This window comes from Phyllobates terribilis, unplaced genomic scaffold (genome assembly GCF_046119375.1).
Source record: "Phyllobates terribilis strain yellow unplaced genomic scaffold, ASM4611937v1 Scaffold_9__5_contigs__length_417890890, whole genome shotgun sequence".
NCBI lineage: Eukaryota > Metazoa > Chordata > Amphibia > Anura > Dendrobatidae > Phyllobates > Phyllobates terribilis.
The window spans coordinates 63,529,738-63,552,847 of NW_027362769.1; the positions used below are offsets into that span (position 1 = coordinate 63,529,738).

At 46.1% G+C, this 23,110-nt stretch overlaps 1 protein-coding gene across 1 annotated transcript in view; it reads right to left on the reverse strand.

Moving 5' to 3' along the window:
- Positions 1-21,996, reverse strand: part of FTCDNL1 (formiminotransferase cyclodeaminase N-terminal like) — a 119,093-nt gene extending 97,097 nt beyond the window's left edge. Inside the window, 1 exon segment of the mRNA XM_073645616.1 lies at positions 21,880-21,996. Within this exon segment, the coding sequence (XP_073501717.1) occupies positions 21,880-21,994 (115 nt within the window). The 5' untranslated portion in view covers positions 21,995-21,996.
- Positions 21,997-23,110: the final 1,114 nt, after the last annotated feature.

The following is a 23,110-nucleotide window of genomic DNA, read 5'->3' on the forward strand; positions in this document are numbered from 1 at the left end:
TTCAAACCTGATGGTGCAAACATTCTACATGAGCCACTTGCTGACAGAAAGAACATTATATTCCCTCCTCGGCACATGAAACTAGGTCTCATGAAGCAATTCGTTAAAGCTTTGCCATCAGAAGGAGACTGTTTCAAGTAGCTCATTTTGTCATTTCCCAGCCTGTCATTTGAAAAAATAAAGGCTGATGTGTTTGATGGCCCACAGATTCAGCAGCTCATCAAATGAACATTTCATCAGGACAATGTCTGAACTCCAAAAAAATGCTTGGTTATCATTTAAAGACCTTGTTAAGGACTTTCTTAGAAATACACAAGCAAAGAATTACACTGAGAGCTACAAAATGCTTGGTTGCGACATGAGTATCAAGGTGCATTTTCTGCAGGGCTGGCGTTAGGGGCAGGCAAACTAGGCATTTGCCTAGGACCCCACTCCCCCAGGGGCCCCAGCCAGTGGCCGCTATGGGGCCCGTGAGTCAGGGGGGCCCAGCGCAAGCGCTGGCTCCCCCTCCCACCAGCACATTGCACATTCAACTGTATGGGCATCATAGATGCCAATAGAGTTGAAACCATCATTCCCCCTCTGCGTCTGATGCAGAAGGCGCAATGACGTCACTTCATTGCACTCCACTGTGTCAGACAGTGGAGCTGCTGAGGTGAGGAGACGCGCTGCAGAGACCAAAGCAGAGAGGGAACAAGGAGCCGTGAATATTGTATTTTTTTTTTCAAATCAGTAAGGACGTGGTGGCCATAATGCATTATATCCTGTGAGGGCTGCAGTATACCCTGTGGGGACTGCATTATACCCTCTATTGAGAACTATGGGGAGCATTATAGTTTATGGAGGCCTATGGGGAGTGCATTATACTCTATGGAGGACTATAATGAGTGCATTATACTCTATGGAGGACTATGGGATGCATTATACTGTATGTAGGCCTATGGGGAGTTCATTATACTGTATGGATGCCTATGGGGAGTGCATTATACTGTATGGAGGCCTATAGGGAGTGCATTATACTGTATGGATGCCTATGGGGAGTGCATTATACTGTATGGAGGCCTGTAAGGAGTTCATTATACTGTATGGAGGACTATGGGGTGCATTATACTGTATGGAGGCTTATGGGCAGTGCATTATACTGTATGGAGACCTATAGGGAGTTCTTATGCTGTATGGAGGACTATTGGGTGCATTAGACTGTATGGATGCCTATGGGTAGTGCATTATACTGTATGGAGGCCTATGGGTAGTGCATTATACTATATGGAGGACTATGGGGTGTGCATTATACTGTATGGAGGACTATGGGGTGTGCATTATACTGTATGGAGGACTATGGGTAGTGCATTATACTATATGGATGACTATGTTGCTCATTATACTATATGGAGGACTATGGGGAACATTATACTATGTGGAGAACTATGGGGAACATTATACTATGTGGAGAACTATGGGAAACATTATGCTATATGGAGGACTATGGGGTGCATTATACTATGTGGAGGGCTATGGGGTGCATTATACTATGTGGAGGACTATGGGGAACATTATACTATGTGGAGGACTATGGGGTGCATTATACTATGTGGAGGACTATAGGGTGCATTATACTATATGGAGGACTATGGGGTGCATTATACTAAACAAGCAAAATGCTGCCTATTCATCGGGTGATTGGATTGTTTATGCCGGCACAGAAATCATTGTTCTCAGCAGCACATTGCCAGTGTAACCTGCAGATGTGCTGCTGATAACATGATACTGTGTGCGAACAGACTGATCTACCAGTGATCGTTCTGTGCCCATCCTTCCTCAGCTGGAGTAAAGAGGCCGGGAAACAAGCGTCGAATGACTTTAATACTGTCGATCACATGCGTTTAACAGACTAAACTCAGCGGATGTAAATACAACCGAAATGGTTCTGTGTGATGGTGCAATATGTGAGCATTAAAGTTCCCAGTTTAAACTTTTGCCCAGGGCCCCACTTTGTCTAAAACCGGCCCTGATTTTCTGCATAGCCATCTTCCCAGCTTCCCTGAAAACCTTGCTGCACTCAGTGATGAGCAAGGTAAATGATTTCACCAAGATTTGAAGGTCATGGAGGGATGGTATCAGGATAGAGGGGATGTACATATGATGGCTGACTATTGCTGGAGCATCAGGCGGATTGTCTGCAGATTGAAGACTCCAGGAAAAGCTATAAGCGTAAATTTTCACCTTAACTGCTACCTAACTTTACTACTTTCACACAATTTGACTTACAGTAACAATATACCCTTTTTATGAACAAAAAAGCTTTTACTAAACATTACAATCAGGTTATTTTTGGCATTATTTTCCATTGTATGCACATTTTGCATGGTTTTGGAGACAAAGGGAGGGTATCCTGTAGCTTAGAAAGTTTTTGTGATAGAGAAAAACTGGGGTCACGTTTGGATGCAGAAGCCAAAAGTTAGTCAAAAACAAATGTCAGATCTAACTCAAAGAAAATTGTGTTCTTCAATGTGCAGATGTAAAACAAGAATATAAGGTTCTGGAAAATTGTTTCTAGGGCTTTAGGACCTGTTTTAACCTTTTAGGTAAGAGATCTTTAACTTTTAAAACAGCCTTTCCTTGTGGATCCAATAGACCAAGATAATTCTCATCCTACCCACTATTTATATAGAGAAATGCTGAATACAAAAATAACCATTATAAAAAATAACTTTCTGGCTATTAGCTAAATGTTTCCCTCTGACTTAAGACCCCCATACAGATTAGACTGACGTTGGCTGAAACCGCCGATATCGATGGGTTTGACCAAGAGTCTAATATGTATGAGGGCCCCCAACTCTAAGAAAGCGGCGCTCTACGCATGTCCGGGAAGTCAGGGAGCACAGTGCACGTCACAGGGCCCTGTGACGTGCAGCGGAGGGGGGAATATGATAAATAAGCATATAGGCAGAGATTTGGGGGAATAATAAGCACATAGGCGGGGATTGCTTGGAATCCCCCGAACGCCAAGCCTGTGAAAAAAGGAGTTTATAAAAACAGATTTCTCTGCAATCAAACCTCTACTATGGGCCATACAGGTATGTATAGATTTACTTTTCTATACCCTGTATAGCCATAGTAGAGGTCTGATAACTCCAAAGTGGTGACAGATTCCCTTTAATTCCTGAAAAGCGCCTGAAGGGTTAATGAACTACCTGAAAGCAATTTTAAATACGTTGAGGGGTGCTATTTTTTAAATGGTATCACTTTTGGGTGGTTTCCAATATATAAGACCACCAAAGTCACTTAAAAACTGAACAGGTCCATATAAAAATAAGTTTTGTAAATTTTCTTGAAAAAATGAAAAATTACTGCTACATTTTTAAACCTTCTAAAATGTTAACAAAATAAAACAACATTTTACAAATGGTGCTGATGTAAAGCAGACATGAGGGAAATGTTATTTATTAATGTTTTTGTGTGGTATGACTATCTGGATTAAAGGGATAATCATTCAAAGTTTGAAAACTGCTAATTTTTACAAAATTTTTATCAAATTTCTGATATTTTTATAAATAAACACAAAACGTACCAACCTAAATTTACCATTATTGTAAAGTATAAGGTGTCACGAAAAAAACAGTCTCAAAATCAATGGGATATGTTGAAGTGTTCCCGAGTTATTACTACATAAAGTGACACTGAGAAGCTCTGGAGGGGGACAAAAGCGCACACAAAATAGGGCAATACCGTCTGGCAAGGGGTAGGTATAATTAATGGTAGCGCTCACCTAAAGGTGTTGCGTGCAGGCACAACACTTATAAATGCATCAAAAGCCGCTCCTGCTGCCCCGTGGCTGGAGGAAATGGTTCTTCCAGAGGTAATGGCAAAAATTGGAAGCTGGCACGTTTAGGCGAGCTGCGCTGCGGGAATGAAGAGGCTTGGGATTCCAAGACGGTTTTTATTAACACCAACGCGTTTCAGCGCCGGACCGGCACCTTTCTCAAGGTATAAAAACCAAATGACAAGGACATTTGGTTTTTATACCTTGAGAAAGGCGTCGGTCCGGCGCAGAAACGCGTTGGTGTTAATAAAAACCGTCTTGGAATCCCAAGCCTCTTCATTCCTGCATCGCAGCTCGCCTAAACGTGCCAGCTTCCAATTTTTGCCATAAAGTGACACTGGTCAGATTTAAAAAAAAATTGGTCCTGTCACTAAGGGGTTAAAATGGGTGTTTCATGGTTGAAGTAAGATGTGCCCCCTATAGGATGAGCATAGGACAGGTCAGAGCTGACTCGGAGCCTGTTCTGTAGTAGGAAATGCCAGAATTGCAAAATGATATCAAAATAGAATGGCTCCACAGAGGTAAAACCATGAACCCTGTGCTGCGTTAATACATATATTTTATGCATTGCTCGAAAAATTACAGTCAAAATGTTTGTGGCATATGAGAAGCAGATACTTCTACAGTCAGATCTAAACTCAAGTCCGCAGAGTCGCCCGGCTCTCTACATAAATAGATATTCCGCACTATTCTAAATTAGTGTCAGGAGGCTGATTGTGTAAAGATTAACATAACTCATCATCCTACAACTGATGTATATGAAGATATTAAATTATATGTTAATTCGCCATAGAAATTCTACATTTGTGCAGGACTAAATGGGAATCTAGATATCCAGACTTTGGGAATTTAACATCCAAATGCGACACAACCCATATTGACTTCTGAGCTTCTTTGTAGTCCCCAGCTCAGCGGAAAAAAAAGCAGTCTGTTACCAGTGAGCAGGAATTTACACCATTAAAAAAAATTGTTAAATTCTAAAAATTAAGAGCCTGAGGCGTTTTGCAGCAAATATTCTTTATGATGTTTCTTTATGTTCTAAATGAGAGGATCTAATTTGTGAGTGATGAGGCAATGATTCTGTCAATCTGGCTTCCATAAAAACTTATGGGCAATACAAAAGTTCAACACAATAGCAATCGCTTTCTGAGGAAGGAAGTCACTACTACATTATAGAGATAAAACTGCATCAAAATTTTATGCCATCAGCCATTCCATAAAGACTTTGGTCATATGTGAACTGGAAATGTGACCCCAGTGCCATGATATGGCTTGTCAGGGCCCTGGGAAAGGTAGGTATTGCACCTACCTAACCTAATAATAATGCCCATGAATGTCCTTTAAACAATGCCCCTTTTAGAAAGTATTAATGATACCCTAGATGCCCCCTCCAATTGTCATTATGCTGCATTTGTGCCACCTTACCCATGAATAAGTAAAGTTTATACTCACCTAATCAGAGTTTCGACATCCTCAGCACACAAAGCATGGTGGCACAGGCAGCACACTGCAGCGACGTCACTGTGTAGGGACGTTTTGTATTCCGTAGGTGTACAGCAACCTGCAGCCTACAGGACAGAGAGAGGTGGGGCAGAGAGTCTATGGCTCTCTGTTACACCATAGGATCCAACTATATGAAAGTGACTCTGACCCGGAGATCCAGTGCACCCGGCAACAAGTCTGAGACCTATGTATTGATCTTTAGCTGTAGCAATACCAATTCTTATAAGTGCAAAAATTTCGAAAGGAAAAAAATACTTACAATTTTTTCTTTTGAAATCTTGCGCCCCTAAGAGTCTAATGCTCAGGGCAACCATTCCTGTGGTTCCCTCAAACTATGCGACTGTGTAACACAAAATCTTAAAATGTTCTCCCTGCCAGCTTCTTTAAAAGTATACCTTAAAGGGATTCTGTCAGTAAGATCAAGCAAGTCTTCGCACTGTAAATCCACCAACACCTTTAAATATTTTATCTGTTGCTGCATTCCTGAGTAATTAGCATTGTTAATCATATGCAAATGAGGAATTAAATGTAGAGACTTGGGAAGTGCATTGTCACACGCAGAGCACTTTCCAAAGTGTCTACAAATGTCTTAATTAATTCAGTTTTTCATTTAATCCCATTGATACAGGCGTATAAAATCCACTCTACATGCAGTTTGCCTGCACAAACATTTGTGAAAGAATGGGTTGTTCTAAAGAGCTTAACAAATGCGAGTAAAGAACAGTTATAGGATGCCCAGCACGATCAACTGTGAGTGGTATTATTGGAGAGAGGAAGTGTTTAGAAACCAGAGCTATTCAGCCATGAAGTGCAGGCTACGTAAAGTTACAGAGAGGGGTCCCTGGGTGGGGAGGCACATAGTCTCCCATGCTCTGCTGACTCAGTAACTGCAGAGATCCAAACCTCCTCTATTATTAACATCAACTTAAAAACTGTACACCAGGAACTTCATGTCATAGGATTCCATGGTTGAGCAACTGCATTCATGCCTTACATCACCAAGTACAATGACCACCATCGGATAGAGTGGTATAAAGCCGCCTAAGTTGGATTCTGGAGCAGTGGAAGCCTATGTGGAGTGGCACATTATACTTCACTATCTTGCAGTTTCATGGACAAGTCTGGGTTTCTTGAATGACAGAAGAACATAACCTGTTGTGTCAACTGTAAAACTTGGTGGAGGAGGGACTAAAAGGGTTGCCTACTACACTGACAACCCCTTCTCAATCCTTATGTTTCACCCCAGTAAAATAATAACACTTATACTCACCTGCGGTGTCAGCACCATTCCAGAGGTGTCTCCCCCGTGTTATGTCCCTGTGCTCAATCACTGCTGGCTTCACTCTCCTCTGCTATGGATGTAATTGAAATGAGATGGCAGCCGCAGCCCTGACTTTTTTCAGATGTCTGATATGTCCAAAGAAGAGGAGAGAGTGAAGCCAACGCTGATTGAATGCAGGGATAGTGTGACATAAAAATGTCATGCAAGCCCCGGGATAAACAGTGCAGACACCGCTGGAATGGCGCTGGCACTGGAAGTGAGTATAAGTGTTATTATTTTACTGGGGGGAAAACATAGGGATTGAGAAGGGGTTGTCCGAGTAGTAGAAACCCCTTTAAGATGAAAGGGTTGTTTTACAGGGACCCTTAATTCTAGCGAAGGGAAATCTTAATTATTCAACTACCAAGATATTTTGAACAATTATATGTTTCCAACTTTATGGGAACCATTTGGGGAAGGCCTTTTTCTGTTCCCCATGATTGTGCCCCAATGCATAAATCAAGGTCCATAATGGCATGGTTGGGGGAGTTGGTGTGTAAGAACTAGACAGAGTCATGACCTCAACCTCATCAAACACCTTTGGGAAGAACTAGAACAGAGATTGTGAGCCCGACCGCTCTCGTACAACATCAGTGTCTGATCTGACAAATGCTCTTCCTTAAAGAATAAGTAAAAATTCCCAGACACATACAAAGTCTACTAGAAAGCCTTCCTGGAAAAGTGGTGTTACAGCTGCAAAATGGGGACCAACTCCATATTAAAGAGCTTGTCCACTACTTAGTATAGGTCATCAATGTCTGATCGGTCGCGGTCCGAAACCTGGCTCTGGTATTGAGATTTACGTGATTTTTTTTTGGGCGCAAATCAAATTTTTGGTGAAAATTATGCAAAGTCGGCAAATTTGAATTTCAAAAGAACTGCTCATCTCTTCTCCTGTCAGTGTAATCTGAAGGTGACCCAATACTTTTGTCTATAGTGTATAATCCTTATGTTGCGCTGCCACCCAGTGGTCAAACTGCAGTATGAATTGTATTATATTACTTTCAGCAGGACTTTCTAGTCACATGACCTTCTGAATGTCGTTAAGTGGATATAAATTGTATGAATGGTGATTGTTAATAGCGCAGACATGTGTTGCTGAGAGGACAGGGTATACATAAATGGAAACTAAGGGAGCACCACTAATAAGGAGATCAACCTAAAGCATACTTAGTGATTAACCATTTAAGACAAAAATAAAAAGCAGTATGCACGTGAGAAAGAGATCTCCATAAGTACAAATAATTTTATTAAGCAAATAAGGACAAAGATAAAAATACTTAAAAAGCCCATAGGCAGCAATCAGTACAATGTACCGTCAATAGGGTAACAACTTACTCCCTCTACCAAAAATGTGTCACAAAACAGAGTACCCTTTAAAATGAAATAAAGTATTGACTCAAAGAACCTGTAAGTGCCAGTTCCAAACAATGTATAAACTATCAAGCAATAAACAAAAATCTGGTCATGTAAGGATACCTCAATATAACAAATAAAATACTAGGTATAATAAAAAATATAATATCAGAGATAATAACAAGAGCATGTAACACAATTGTGATAATAAACCCTATAATGGGTAAAGCAGCATTAAAGTCCTGTCATGAAAAAATTAGCATAGTTGACCATGAGGAGATAATGGGTATAGGAAAGACCAGTAAGTTGAGGCAGAGGACGGAGGGAGAAATCCCCACACGTATCACCACTAGACCTGTGGCTTCATCAGGGGTAAAGTCCTAAGGGAACAAGGGGTGTGCCTGTGGTCATATGCACTTAATCGGAGTAAGGGGTAGACGGGTGCAGCCCCTAAGACCTGGGATGCTTATAAAAAAGTATTGGTTTCAGCAAAGTGTAGAGGAAGAGAGGGTGTCTCCCTTCTGCACAATGTGACAGAGTGCAGGCCAGTGCCGGTGAGTTGGATGCGTCTATCGGCTGTGGGTGCAGCCAGGTCCACTGTAAATGTTGTGGTAGATCGGTTCACTCTGCTGCACATGGAGGTAGACACAGGAACACTGTCTCTTTAAAACTTTCGATTGCTTATTAAGGGAGCTGCATAAACCACGGTAATGTTACCAAAAAAAACCTCAGCCTTTCCGGTCTAACAGGAAAAACAAAACATACCGATGGCACAGAACTTGTTGCTATGGGTAACCGCTCGCTTCAGGAACAAAGAACCCAAGGCTTTCCTTCCCATGCCAATACAGTTCCAGAGCTTCTGCCTTCAGACCCACCCCACACAAATGCTCTAAAAGGCTGGAAATTTATCCTCTGAACCCCTCCCTCTCTACAGATGTTTAAACACCCTAGCACTAAACATGGCTGATTAACCCCTCTCATCACTTTGTGTGCTGTAACATTTTTTATATGTTTATATTACTGGAGCTAACAATCTCAGTACTACATATCTCCCCACCAGTACTTTGCTATTGTCTTTGTCACAATGTATACAAATCAACCATGAGCCTCTTTCATGCAGACGTGCCTTTTTAGGAATACATTTTATAGATTATTTCTGTATATCTATTTATTTGACTGTACTAAAAACCTTTGGCTACTATACCGTTCAAAAACACAAAAAAATATATATCAAACAGTAAGATTTATTCTATGAGATGATAGCAAATATGATTGCATCACTTTTGAAAAAAACTAAGAAACAGGAATTTGGAAAAATTTGTTATATGCGAGTTAAAGAGACCTATCCTTTGGCACCCCCACGAATGAGCTGTTACACATGCTGCAAGTGGCCAGATGTGAACATTGAATAGGCTCGCACTGTGCAGCTCCATTCAATGTGTAGCGGACGCTGTTGGGGACTGAAAATCAGCTTCTTTTCTCTTGAATAGAACATGATGTTCAGTATTCGGCAGTGGCGAGCTAATAATCACTGACTGGAGAAGGTGTTTGGAATCCCAAGGATAGGTCAATAATATCATTTAACTGTACAACTCATTTACTGAAATATTTTGTGCCTGTTTTTGACTTATACACCAGGAAAAGCTCCCAAAGAGTGTTTTATTTTATAGTATACTATACGTTTGTATGGAATAGGGCAGTCTATTAGGCCATTCCATAGTGCAAAAATAAATACACCAGCCTAACAAGGGCCAAAGGGACACAACCTAAGGGATACACTTTACATAAAACCCAAGAGCTTTTTCTAGTGTACAGTAATAGTCAAAAGTTTTGAGACATTTTTGAAAAGTTTTTTAAAAGTTTTCTGCTTCAGTTTTTCTAAAGGTCAAATTGCATTAAGAAGGTGTTCGGAGACAGAAACATCGGGTCAAGGAGTGGAGCAATTGAAAAATGAAGTTAATCCAGCTCAACAAACCGTGAATAAACTTTTATTCACACAACGTGCATGATAGAGGACATGATCAGCAGTACAGCTAGTAGAAATGCGACATCAACGCGTTTCGGGTGGCAGCCCACCCTTAGTCATGACTCGGCCTCCTGATAAGACAAGTCCGGAGGCAACCCCGACAATGCGGCTGACACCGGCCAGCATCTCAGCGCGCTGGGAGGAATCCGCACTGGCGCACTGCACCATCAGTGAGTAGACCCAGGGTGGCGCTCAACCCCCTGCACGTTCACCCAGCTGCGTCCCCGTGACAAGTGGCTATAACATCACTTCCAGAGGCGCGGCTACGTGACCACCTTGCGCGGCTGGGACTTTCGGCCGCGTTTTGGCGCGCAAAATTCAAAATTTCTTGGACATAGATAATGTCCTGGTCGTCGAACATTGCCACAAATCTAGGACTAGGTCGGCTTCATCAGTCGCAGGAGGCATGCAGGGCTTTAGTAGAACTGAAGAACCATGCACATCCACAGCACAGCCATCAACATCCACATGACAGTGCGACCGCAGCTGGAGGCATCCAGGCTGCTTGTGATGGAGACCACAACGAAGAAGGCATAATCTGATGAAGAGGCAGACGTGGAGCATCAGGGGACACCTGCACCGGCTGTTAAAAGTGGACCTCGCAGTCAGTCTGGTAAGAAACTTGGTCACTGTATGGCTGGGTGTTGTAGCGGGAATGTGGATGTGAGACGTCAGGCTGTGTCAGATGGTGTGTAAGTGAGGCGTCAGGCTGCAGCTGATGGTGACAGGAGTGAAGGTCATGTGGGAGAGAGTGCCGTGTCACAGCTGTTGCGGGTTGTAAGGGAGCTGATTGGTCCGGTTGCATCGAGCCCAGTGTCTGTATGGCAGGGCAGTGGGTTGGCTGTGGTGCCGGCAGGGAGTGATACGGAGTCATCATCGGTTGTGGTTGAGAGCTTGAGCGCTGCCCAGGCGGCCGTGGTGCAAGCTTCGAGAACTCCCGCAGCGTCGTCTTCGATGACTGTGGATATAGTACAGATGGACGATAGAGCACAAGTGGACATATATGTTTGCTTTTATGGGTCGTTGGGGGCCCATTTAAAGCAGTAGACGGAGAAGGCGCCTGAGAATTGCTCGGCCTTTTCTATTATCTTGATGGGATGGGTGAAGCTTATCGCACGTACGTAGGTTTGGGTTGGTTACGATACGATGAGCAATTAAGACAGAGAAAAGCGGGCAGGCCTTCTTTGCGATGGGAAAATAAGGAAATTAGCTTATGGATTAGGTTGATGACAGCGCCGAGAGCCGGGTCACAGTCCTTTCCCGGGGTTGTCGGAGGTGTTGCTAACTCAGGGGGATCTTCGGCAAATATACAAAAGGGGCTGTGTTGGCGGTTTAACGACAGAGAATGTAGCTTTGGGATGTTGTGCCAGTTCAAGCGCGAGTGTCCAGGATGCGAGGGATCCCATAGTCATTCCAAATGCTTCAAAAAAGGAAAAGGTAAGTTTGGAGAAACTGTAAGAGGGATGACGTCGGTGAGAGTACAGCGGATGGAATCACATTTGATAAGGAAATTGCAGTTTTCTGGAGGGACGGTTTTCGTTATGGTTTCAAGATTCCCTCCGTTGTTCAACATGTTTTCACCCCAGCCCGTAATTTAAAATCCGCTTTAGTTCGTCCGGATATTGTTCGGGAGAAGTTGGCAAAGGAAGTGGAATTAGGAAGGGTGGTGGGGCCATTCACAGATTGCCCATTGCGTAATTTGGGGATTTCTCCATTAGGTTTGGTGCCAAAGAAGGAGGCCAATAAGTTCCGCTTAATCAATCACTTGTCATACTCAGAGGGGTCATCGGTGAATGATGGGATTAATACGGATTTAGCTTCAGTGTCATATGTCTCTTTCGATATTGAATGGGTCAGACGTTTTGGAAAAGGAGCCTTGTTAGTAAAAACAGATTTTAAAGCTGCGTTTCGTTTGTTACCAGTTCAACCAGAGAGTTTTTGCTTATTAGGCTGTTGTTAGGAAGGTACATTTTTTGTTGAATGTTGTTTGCCTATGGGATGTTCTATCTCATGTGCGCATTTTGAAAAATTTAGTTAATTCGTGGAATGGGTTGTGAAACAGGAGTCGGGATTACAATCTGTCATGCACTATTTGGATGACTTTCTATGTATTGGTCCACCCCAGTCTCCGGTTTGTGCTGTACTGCTGCAAACAGTGGAACAGGTAGCCAGGGATTTTGGCATTCCTCTGGCTCTGGACAAAACAGTCGGCCTGACGACGGTTTCAAGTTTTTTAGGAATTGAGCTGGACTCTATATTGATGGAGTCCCATCTCTCAAGGGACAAGCTGGACGAATTGCTGAGTTGTATCAAGGAGGCTCTTGCACCAAAGAAAATTTGCCTGCGTCAGCTACAATCATCGTTAGGCAAATTGAACTTTGCATGTAGGGTTTTGCCGATGGGGCGGCTCTTTTCTAGAAGATCGGCGTATTCGACCGTTTCTTTAACTCGCCCAATGCATTTTATCCACTTGAATGCTGGCCAGAAAGCTGATTTACACATGTGGGCGCAATTTTTATCAAACTACAATGGTCGCTAGGTGTGGATGGACATCGTGATCTCCAATGTGGATTTGGAGTTGGTTACAGATGTGGCAGGTTCACAAGGTTTTGGAGCATATTTGGAAGAAAATGGTGAACGGGAGAATGGCCTGAGGCTTGGAGAAATAATGGCTTGACTAAAAACTTGACCGTGTTGGAATTGTTTCCGATAGTGGTGGCAGTGGAGATTTGGGGAAAATACTTGAGGAACAAGAAAGTGAAGTTTCTGTGTGACAGCATGTCTGTGGTGCAGAGTATCAACAATCTGTCAGCTCAATCTCCTCCTGTGGTAAGCTTGATGCGGCATCTGGTGTTATGCTGTCCGGAGCAGATTATGTGGCTGCGTGTGGTTCATGTCCCTGGGGTCACTAATTCCATAGCGGACGCTCTCTCTTGTTTTCAGTGGGGGCGGTTTCCGGGAGCTGGCACCTGGCACGGAGCAGCACGGAGCCTCCTGGCCTCTGGAACTATTGGATTTGGTCTTGGATCAGCACTGAGGTTGGTCAGGGAGTCGGTGGCTTCGGGCACATGGACTAAGTATATGGCAGTGTGGGAATGGTGGCAGCATTTGGAGGCAGAGAGAGGTGTGTGTCGGTCAGATGAAGAGAGAGTGGGCATGTTGTTACATATGTTAGGTCAGGCGAGTGAGGATGGAATATCGGTGTCTGTGTTGAACGGTCACATGACTACCTTAGCATTCCTGTTTAAACTGACCAGGAAGAAAGATGCTACGAAGGATTTTATGCTTAGACAGGCACTTAAGGGTTATAGGAAGGGTCGAGTGGTTAGGGACTGAAGGAAGCCGGTCTCTTTTGAGTTATTAGGGAAACTTTTAGCGGTACTGGAGAGGGGTTGTTCTTCAACATACAAAGTTGTTTTGTTTCGGATAGCTTTTACATTAGCTTTTTTTGGGGCATCCAGAATTAGCGAATTCGTGAGTAATAACGTACATAGTTAGGATGGACTGCAATACGGGGACGTTCTTTCGGAGGAGGGGGCATTTCGTTGCCTTTTGAGAAAGTTCAAGATGGATTCTGAGGGTAGAGGCCGTGTAATTGAGTTGAGTGCTGTGGAAGGCCTGAATGAATGCCCAGTGAAGTGTATGAGGGAGGATACGAGGGGTATTGGTACATGAAAACGGTTTAGTGTCACGATTTCAGTTCGTGGCTGTTTTTAAGAGATGTCTGATGCAGAATAGGCTAGACAGGTCGAATTAGGGGTCACATTCATTTAGAATAGAGTCGGCCACTGAGACATCTAGATGGGGTTTATCTCCTGATATGGTGAAGAGAATCGGGAGATGAGAGTCGCGATTCTGTTTGTATGTGCGTCCAAATATGTCATAAAAAAGAAAAACAAAAAGAGAGGGAGAATGCAGAGTTTATTTTAGAATAGTACTGTGGGCAGCGTTTTGTATTTATCCTTTTCTTTTTCAGATGGCCCACTGCTGGTTTGGGTTATAGGCCACTCTTATGTGGCATGGGGGAGCATTAAGGGCTGATATGAGGTCAGATAGCCATCAGTTCGGACTATGTAGAAAAGAAGCGACAGGGTGTTGGATCGGTGTCAGTGTGAAGCTATGAACCAGACTTATGCGCGAGTTTTACTTCCATGCCAGTTTGGACAAGCCTCCGGATATTTTGCTAATACACACGGGAGGGAACGACCTAGGCGTTAGGACCTTGAGGAACTTTACCAGAACATCAAGTTCAATTGCATACGTATCATGTCCTCACACCTGCGTCTAGTATTGGTCTGGTCGGAAATTGTCGCCCGACTGACATGGAAATACGGTCGCTCCACTGACCATTTGAATAAAGCTCGGGCAAATGTCAATAGAGAAGTATCCCGTTTTCTTTCCAGGAATGGGGCCATTGTAGTGAGGCACCATGATTTAGAGGTCCCTTCCCGGGAACATTTGCTTCGGGATGGGGTATATTTGTCTCCCATAGGGATTGATATTGGGGCACTGGGTTTGAGAGAGGGCCTGGAAAAGGCTGTTAGGGTGGGAAGGGTCATGCATTCATGAGATGTCACCCATGCATGTCGTGGCGGGATCGGGTCTTTGGAAACCTAAGTGGTGGTATCGTAAGAGGTAGGGGGGAGTCCCTGTTTTGGGATGGTCACCTCCTTCCTTTTTTGGCCTTTGTCAAGGAATAATCAGGGTCTCTACTGGACTAAGGTCTCAGAGGGAAATTGGATGGGCACTATTAAGCAGGAGGGCCCCCAAATCGGCGGGTTGTGGTTTGGGGAAATAGAGGAAGAGCTGATGGTAACAGGTTTTCGATGTTGTGGCTTCCAAAGACCCTTTCCTTATTTTCAGGTTATTTACATGTAAATTTAATATGTTAATGTTGTTCAATAAAGGCTGCTGTGGCCATTTCATCCAACTCACAGTGTCTGTCTTTATTGTGGGAACAGGGCTAAGTGGAGTTAATGGGAAGGGGAGTTATGGGAGGTGTAGGTTATTGGGGCGGGGTATTTTGGTCCAGATGCAAAGGTCAGCCATTCTGCAGTCAAGTAAGTCCCGGACTGCGCACCAAAGAGTCTAAAAGAGATGGACCCATGACTGGGATGTATACCAGAGCACTCAGTTTAGGGGGTTACTTTATGTCAGGGGGGATAAGTTTATGTGTCACTCCAGGCCTGGATGCCACAAATATTAAAGGCTGTGTCTGAGAGCAGGAGGGAGCTTCCCTGGTCAGGGACAATTGGCATACAGCACCTCCTGTCCCAGGCCAGAAGGGGGAGCTGGCTGCCCCTATAAAAGCTGGAACTGGGGGCAGGGTTAGAGAGAACTGGACGACCTAGCTCAGGACTGAGACTGGTCCCAGAGAAGCAGGGACAGTTCAGCTGCAGCTGAGGAGTCTGTGAGGCAGAGGAGGATCTGCAAGCCAGGGACAGAGGCGACGAGAGCCGGTCCTGGCTGAGAGAATCACTACCGGACACTGGGGTCCTAGGCTGTCAGGGTTGCAAAGGGATTTCAGGTCCCTTGGCCTAAGAAGCCTGGAGGCTCCACCACACAGAGGGACCAGTACAGCACGGAGAAGTAACAAGTACCTAAGGCCCGAGTCGCAAGCCATACAGGCGAAGTACGCGGACAGCTCAGGGACGTGGGCTATCATACCACAAAAAGGGGGATAGTCAGCAAGGGCAGAGAGAGAACGGTAGGCCTTCACACTCACCCTGACCAGTGGGGCTCGCCCGAATGTTCTCAGACACCCAGGCCAATTCCTACCCAGTACTCCTGTTGGGTCATTAGAAATACCTGCAATAAAGACTATGGACTGTTTGAAGCGGTCTCTGAACTCTGATTATTGCGGCCTACACCATCACACCCAGCATCCACCTACATTGCCCTGAGGCTACACTCTTCCCGTGGGGAGTTATCCTATCCCTGTGCTGCACCCCAACATCAGCCTCAGCGGTCTGCCTTGCAGCGGCAGTCATCCCTGACCGCAATCCACGGGTGGCGTAGTCAGACATTCATAACCCTACAAATAGACTGCCACAGCATTTGGTCTGACCACCCTGAGCCACGGGATCGGGTTGCCACTACTACCCCCATCATTGCACTGAAGCCTGGTTCCGGGTGCCCCACGGCCCAGGGGGCGAGTCAGCTTTGGCGTAGTCGGCAGGATTGTGACCAACCCGCCACAAACGGGTATTGCGTGCCTGAATAAGACTGTACACATACCTTAAAAAGAGATTTCCCACCATCTTCAGTCGTTTCCCGCCATCTTCAGCCGTTTTCCCGCCATCAACAGCCTTTTTCCCGACATCGGACGCCATCTTCGGGACGCCGCGCGGGAAGAAGAGGGGCGTGGACGTCCAAACCGCGCGAGACCTGAAGCCCCGCCCTACGCACCGACGCTGCGCAAGGTCCTCACCCGGAGCAGCACCAGCGGAGCCGCGGCCTACAGAAGAGGATCGTCGGAAGGTAGGCCACGCTTAACTAGGGGGGGGGGAGATGATGGACGCGGAGGGACCCTCTACCACCAGCGTGGCTGCAGCAGCGGTGATGCCGTTCTCCATGCCCTAAATCCCTGGAGCGGCCTGGCTGCCCCAATACTCAGGGGAATCCCATACATTAACTGACTTTAAGGAAAGGCTGCACAGTTTATTTAAAGTTTATCCCCTGACAGAAGAACAGAAAGTGAGTATTCTGACGGGGCAGCTAACCGATGCAGCCCAGCGGGAAGTGAAATCATGGTCAGATGAGGAGAAAAGGACTGTAAAGGACATTCTGACCCGGCTGCGGAGTACCTTTGATACCCGTACCTCAGCAGAAATCAAAATGCGGTTCTATGGCTGTAAGCAGCGAGCCCAAGATAGTATCAGAGACTATGCCTTGAACCTGCAAGAAGCTCTGGGAGCAATCAAGCAAGCTGACCCTGGCAGCGTGCAGGACACCGATAAACTATTGACTGACCAGTTCATAGAAGGTCTGCTGTCCAGTGCCCACAGAACCCAGCTGCGCCTCATGGCGCTACAGAACCCCGAATTGACTTTTGCGCAGTTCAAAGATAGGGCCATCCGGGTGCTCCGAGAACCCGCACCAGGTGGCGCTGTAGTTTCCCGGCACCCTGCCATCACTTACCACCAGGGGGCGGCGCCCTACCCCGCAGACCTTGTGGGGGCTGATGCACAGGCCCTAAATCCATCCCAGCCTGCAAACCTGCACCATCAGGTCCAAGAGCTAACAAAGAGTGTGGCTGCATTGACCAGGACCGTACAGTCGTTGCAGGTGGAACCGTCAAGACCAATCAAGCTGGCTTCCAGTCCGGAGGATGTCCCGTGGCGTCGACAGAGGAGGATCCTGTCGTTCAGAGGGAGGTCCGCCGACCGTTACACTGAGGATGGACAGCAGATTTGCCGCCGTTGCAGTCAGCCAGGACACATAGCAAGGTACTGTACTTTAAATGGGTCCGACCTGGGGCAGAGGGCCAACCCCCAGGCATAAGGTCATCAGGCCCGTCTAACTGGCGTGATAAGTACGTGGGGGGAAACCCGGTCTTACCCATAGTGCTGGACGGTATCCCCATGAGTGCACTACTGGACACCGGGTCTCAAGTGACTACCATCCCCTATGTACTTTTCAAGCAGTACTGGAGTGACACTGATATAACACGTTATCCAGACAGTGACTTGAGCATCATCGCCAGCAATGGCCAGCCCGTGCCGCAGGTGGGGTTCAGAGAGATGACTATCAAGATTGGTAAGGTTGAACTGCCGGCACAGGGAGTGATCATTGTGGACATTGACCGTCGTGAAAGTCACCCTAAAATAACCTTGGGTACTAATGTGATTGAAAACTGTCTTTCAGAAGTAATTGTGATTTTGCAGCAGGTGGCGATGAATGCGAGCTCCAGCCAACAGAGAGTCCTCCAGAAAGAGATAAGAGCCCTGATGAGACTGCAACAGGTAGAACTGTCTGGTGGTGAGATCGGTAGCGTGAGGATGAGCGACCCGTTTCACATTGCCACGCCTCCCAAAAGCGAAATGATGATCTGGTGTCGGACTGCAATCGGGTTAAGAGGGAGAGACTACCAAGCCATGGTAGAACCCGTGTACTCAGACAGCAGGCCCACCATTTTGACAGCCCGGGGGGTGGTTGATGTCCGCCATGGAAGGGTGCCCGTCCGGATCTTAAACATCGGGGAAAGGGAAGTACACTTGCCCCGGTACGCTATACTAGCCAAATTGTTTGCCGTCTAGCACAATGCTATCAGGGTCGTGGAACCCTTGCCTCCATCTCCCCCGGTGGAGGGTAATGGCTCCCAGCAACACAAGGACTGGTGCCAGAAACTCCATGTGGGTGCTGACTCCACTCCCCTGCACCAAAAACAAGGAGTCTACCGGGTGGTTCAGGAGTATAAGAGAATTTTTAGTAAGCACCCGCTAGACTTCAGCCGAGTAAAGGGAGTAGAACACCACATCCCCACGGGGAGCCACCCACCAATAAAAGAGAGACACAGACCTGTACCCCCTGCACATTATCAGAACGCAAAGGGCATGCTGAGAGAATTGAAAGAAGCCGGGGTCATTAGAGACAGCTGTAGCCCCTGGGCAGCCGCCTTGGTTCTGGTAAAAAAGAAAGACGGTACCATGAGAATGTGCGTGGACTATAGACAAATCAATCGTATCACCCATAAAGACGCGTACCCGTTACGTAGGATAGAGGAGTCTTTAGCAGCTCTAAAATCAGCTAATTTCTTCTCTACTTTGAACCTTACTAGCGGGTACTGGCAGGTTCCTGTGGCAGAGGCTGACAAGGAGAAGACCGCCTTCACCACCCCGATGGGATTGAGCGAATTCAACTGTATGCCCTTCGGGCTCTGCAACGTACCAGGGACCTTCCAGAGGCTGATGGAATGCTGTCTAGGGCACCGAAACTTCGAGACGGTCCTACTTTACCTGGACAACGTGACTGTCTATTCGAAGACTTACGAGGACCATCTAAAGCACCTGGCCGAGGTGTTCGAAGCCCTGGCAGGCTATGGCCTGAAGGTGAAACCCTCAAAGTGTCACCTGTTGAAACTGAAGGTCCAGTACTTAGGACACGTGGTGAGTGCAGAAGGAGTAGCCCCTGACCCCGACAAGGTCACAGTAATCAAGAGCTGGCCAAGCCCCTCAAACATCAAAGAAGTGAGGCAGTTCCTCGGGTTGGTAGGTTACTACCGAAGGTTCATCCCCGGGTTCACAAAGATGGCAGCTCCAATGCAGGACCTCCTGATAGGTCAATCCAAGACCAGAAGTCTAAAGCCACCCTTCAAGTGAGACAAGCCGGAAGAGGAGTCCTTCCGCCAGTTGAAGATGGCCCTAACGGGGAATGAGATCCTGGCCTACCCCGATTATAGCCAGCCTTTTATCCTCCAAACAGAAGCCAGCAATGTTGGGCTGGGAGCCGTACTGTCACAGAACCAACAGGGCAGAGAAAGGGTGATCGCGTACGCCAGCCGGAAGCTGAGGCCCACTGAAAGAAACCCGGAGAATTACAGCTCCTTCAAGCTAGAATTCTTGGCAGTGGTGTGGGCCTTCACAGAACGATTTAAGCATTACCTGGCCTCCGCAAAGTTCACTGTGTACACGGACAACAACCCGCTGACACACATGGACAATGCAAGACTAGGTGCCCTAGAACAGCGGTGGATGGCCCGGCTATCCAATTATGACTTCACCATCAAATACCGGGCAGGCAGAACCAACGCCAACGCAGACGCCCTATCAAGAATGCCCCACCTACCTGAAGGAGAAGAAGACTCGGAAGAGCTGGAGGAAGTAGAGCTGGGTAAGAGACAAAGACCTAACCACCGTCATGTTCAACCCCTTACCCCACCACGGCTGGGATAAAACGCAAGATAGTGACACTGCGATTCACTTGGTGAAAGACATGTTAACCCAGGCAGACGCTAGCCCTGGCCCGGACGCTCCAGAGGAAGCCAAGCAGTTATGGAAGGAGAAAAGCAGGCTATTCCTCTACGAGGGTAAGCTGTGCAGAAGGCTTGTCAACCACCGGATGCACAAGCTGACCTGACAGGTAGTGGTCCCAAGGCGAGATGCAGCAATGGTCCTGGAGGCCTACCATGACAGAGCGGGACACTTCGGGTGGAAGAAACTGGAGTTCCTACTGAGAGAGTGGTTCTACTGGGTCAGTATGAGAGGGGCCATAGAGAAGTGGAGCAGGGACTGCGGCCAATGCCACCTCAGGAGGAAGGACCGTACCAGCCAGAAGACACCCTTGAGGCCCATCGTTACCAGGCAGCCTCTTGAGCTGGTAGCCCTGGACCATGTGAAGTTGACTCCAAACCGGTCCGGCTACATCTATGCCCTCATGATTGTGGACCATTACTCCCGGTTCCTGGTGGTGGTTCCTGGTGGTGGACCTGACAGCCCAAACAGCGGCCAGAGCCTTCCAGCAACACTTCTGCCGTCCACACGGGTATCTGGAACAGGTCTTGACAGATCAAGGTCCAGCGTTTGAGGCTGAAGTATTCCAGGAGTTCTGCAACCTCTACGGCTGTAGGAAGATTCGGACGACGCCTTACCACCTGCAAACCAACGGGCTGTGTGAGAAAATGAACAATATCGTCATTGATCTCCTCAAGACGTTGCCCCTGGAAGAACGCAGCCTGTGGCCGGAGAAGCTACCAGACCTGATTGACTTGTACAACCATATCCCGGTGCATGCTATTATTTGTTCAAGTAAAGTGTGTTAAGTGTATTCATGCTTGGAGGGGCAGCATCATGTCATGGCAGCAGACGGGATCGGGTCTTTGGAAAGCTAATTGGTGGTATGGTAAGAGGTAGGGGGGAAGACCATGTTTTGGGATGGTCACCTTTCTCCTTTTTTGGCAGATGTCAAGAAATAATAAGGGCCCCTACTGGGCTATGGTCTCAGAGGGAAATTGGATGGCACCATTCAGCAGGAGAGCCCCCGAATTCGTGCGTTGCGGTTGGGGGTGTCACACGGCCTCAAGCTCCAGAGAGGACGAAGTACTGCTCTTGCTAAAGCCTCACAAGTAGTAATAAATATCGCCGGCACCTCCCTCTCAGACACACCAGGTATTTATACACCCAGGCCAGGGAGCTAATTAGCCAGAGGGAGGTAGCCGCTGGGTCCTAGAGACAGCCAGCATCTAAGAATATGTCTGTAATTCCAAACGTAGAGATCTCCTGCAACCAACTGCAGGGTGACTGTCTGTCACCTCTGACACACCCGTGACAGGGGGCAATAGAGGAGGAGCTGATGATGACAGGTTTTCAATGTAGTGGCTTCCAAAGACCCTTTTCTTATTTTCAGGTCATTTATATGTTAATTTATAGGTTAATTTAATATGTTAATGTTGTTCAATAAAGGCTGCTGTGGCCATTTCATTCAAGTCACAATGTCTGTCTTTATTGTGGGAACAGCGGTAAGTGGAGTTAACAGGAAGGGGAGTTATGGGAGGTGTAGGTTATTGGGGCGGGGTATTTTGGTCCAGAGGTCAGCCATTCTGCAGTCAAGATTTCCCTTCTGAGACTGTATGGGGTACATAAGAAAGACATTATGATCTATATGCTAAAGCAATTAAATTGTATATCTGACCTTTTCACATGTCCACCTAATTAGTGTCAAAACACAGGTACATGGCCTTCAACGTACAGCACTTTAACAGCAATGATTATTTTCTGGACTTCTCCTTTTTCTGATTAGATGAGTAATATCAGGACAGTAAGAAGCTAAAAGGGACCTACAGGAAACCTGAGAGATTCCTATCTTTCCCTTCCTGTAGAGATATTGTAAATGAGACTGTTATACTGTACTTACCACAACTATTAAATAAAGCAGCTTCTGCTATTTTCTGAATATTATTTTTATTCCTGGCTTCAGAAACATTTGACAGGCAAGCTACTAAACTCTTTCCAAATTTGCGAGATGTCATTATGCTCTGGAAAAAACAAGCATAAAGACATGCAGCATTTATTATGCATTAGTTAATGGCGTAAAAATACTTTGCAGCTAATTAAAGTATGTAAAAAATAAATATCAGACCCTACAGGAAACTTTTGGGCCACGTTCACACGTTCGGTATTTGGTCAGTATTTTCCCTCAGTATTTGTAAGCCATAATCAGGAGTGGATGATAAATACAGAAGTGGTGACGTGTTTCTATTATACTTTTCCTCTGATTGTTCCACTCCTGGTTTTAGCTCACAAATACTGATGTAAAATACTGACCAAATACTGAACGTGTGAATGTGACTTTAGGCCATGTGCACACAGAATCTATTTGCTGAGCTTTCAAATCAGAAACGTGAGCATAAACTCCAAGATTTTGTGGACTTTCAAGATTTGGCTACGGTGGCTATATGGACACGGTGTCTTTTAGATTGTAAGCCTGTGAGCAGAACGGCCCTCGCTCCTCTTGGTATCTCTAGAATTATGTGTTACACTGTTATGTCTTTATTGTCTGTACAAGTCCCCTCTGAATTGTAAAGTGCTGCGGAATATGTTGGCGCTATAGAAATAAAAATGATTATATTATTATTATTTTAGACGCCAGCTCAGCAGTCGAGTTTTCCCAAGCAGAGCCACTTTAGGCTCCGAAGCCATCGTCTTTTCCCATATATCTGCATTAAGAGAGGGTGACTTCTGAGCAGAAGTTCTTTTAATAGCTCCAGGGTTTCCGAACCCGGAAGCAGGGGCGAAAAGATCGTGGACGCAGAGGGGCCCATGCAGGAGGGTAGCCCGCCGACGCCAGCGACTACTTCAGCTGGAAGTGTGTCCACAGACGCACATTCAGCTGAAATATGTTGAGGCGCAGAGATCCGCTGGGTCCTTGTACTTCAATATATGCCGCCAGCATATCAGTAGCTGGCGATGCCAGTCACAGGCGGCACATGCCAGTGACATCATGTGTCACCTATAGTTGCACGCCTAAGTCAGCTGCCGGCTATAGAAGAGGAAGCAGCACATCGTGGGAGCGGCGGAAGGGGAAAGCAATCTTTTTATTTTTTTGCATGTGTTAGAGAACAGTGACATAATGGGGAACATTATTA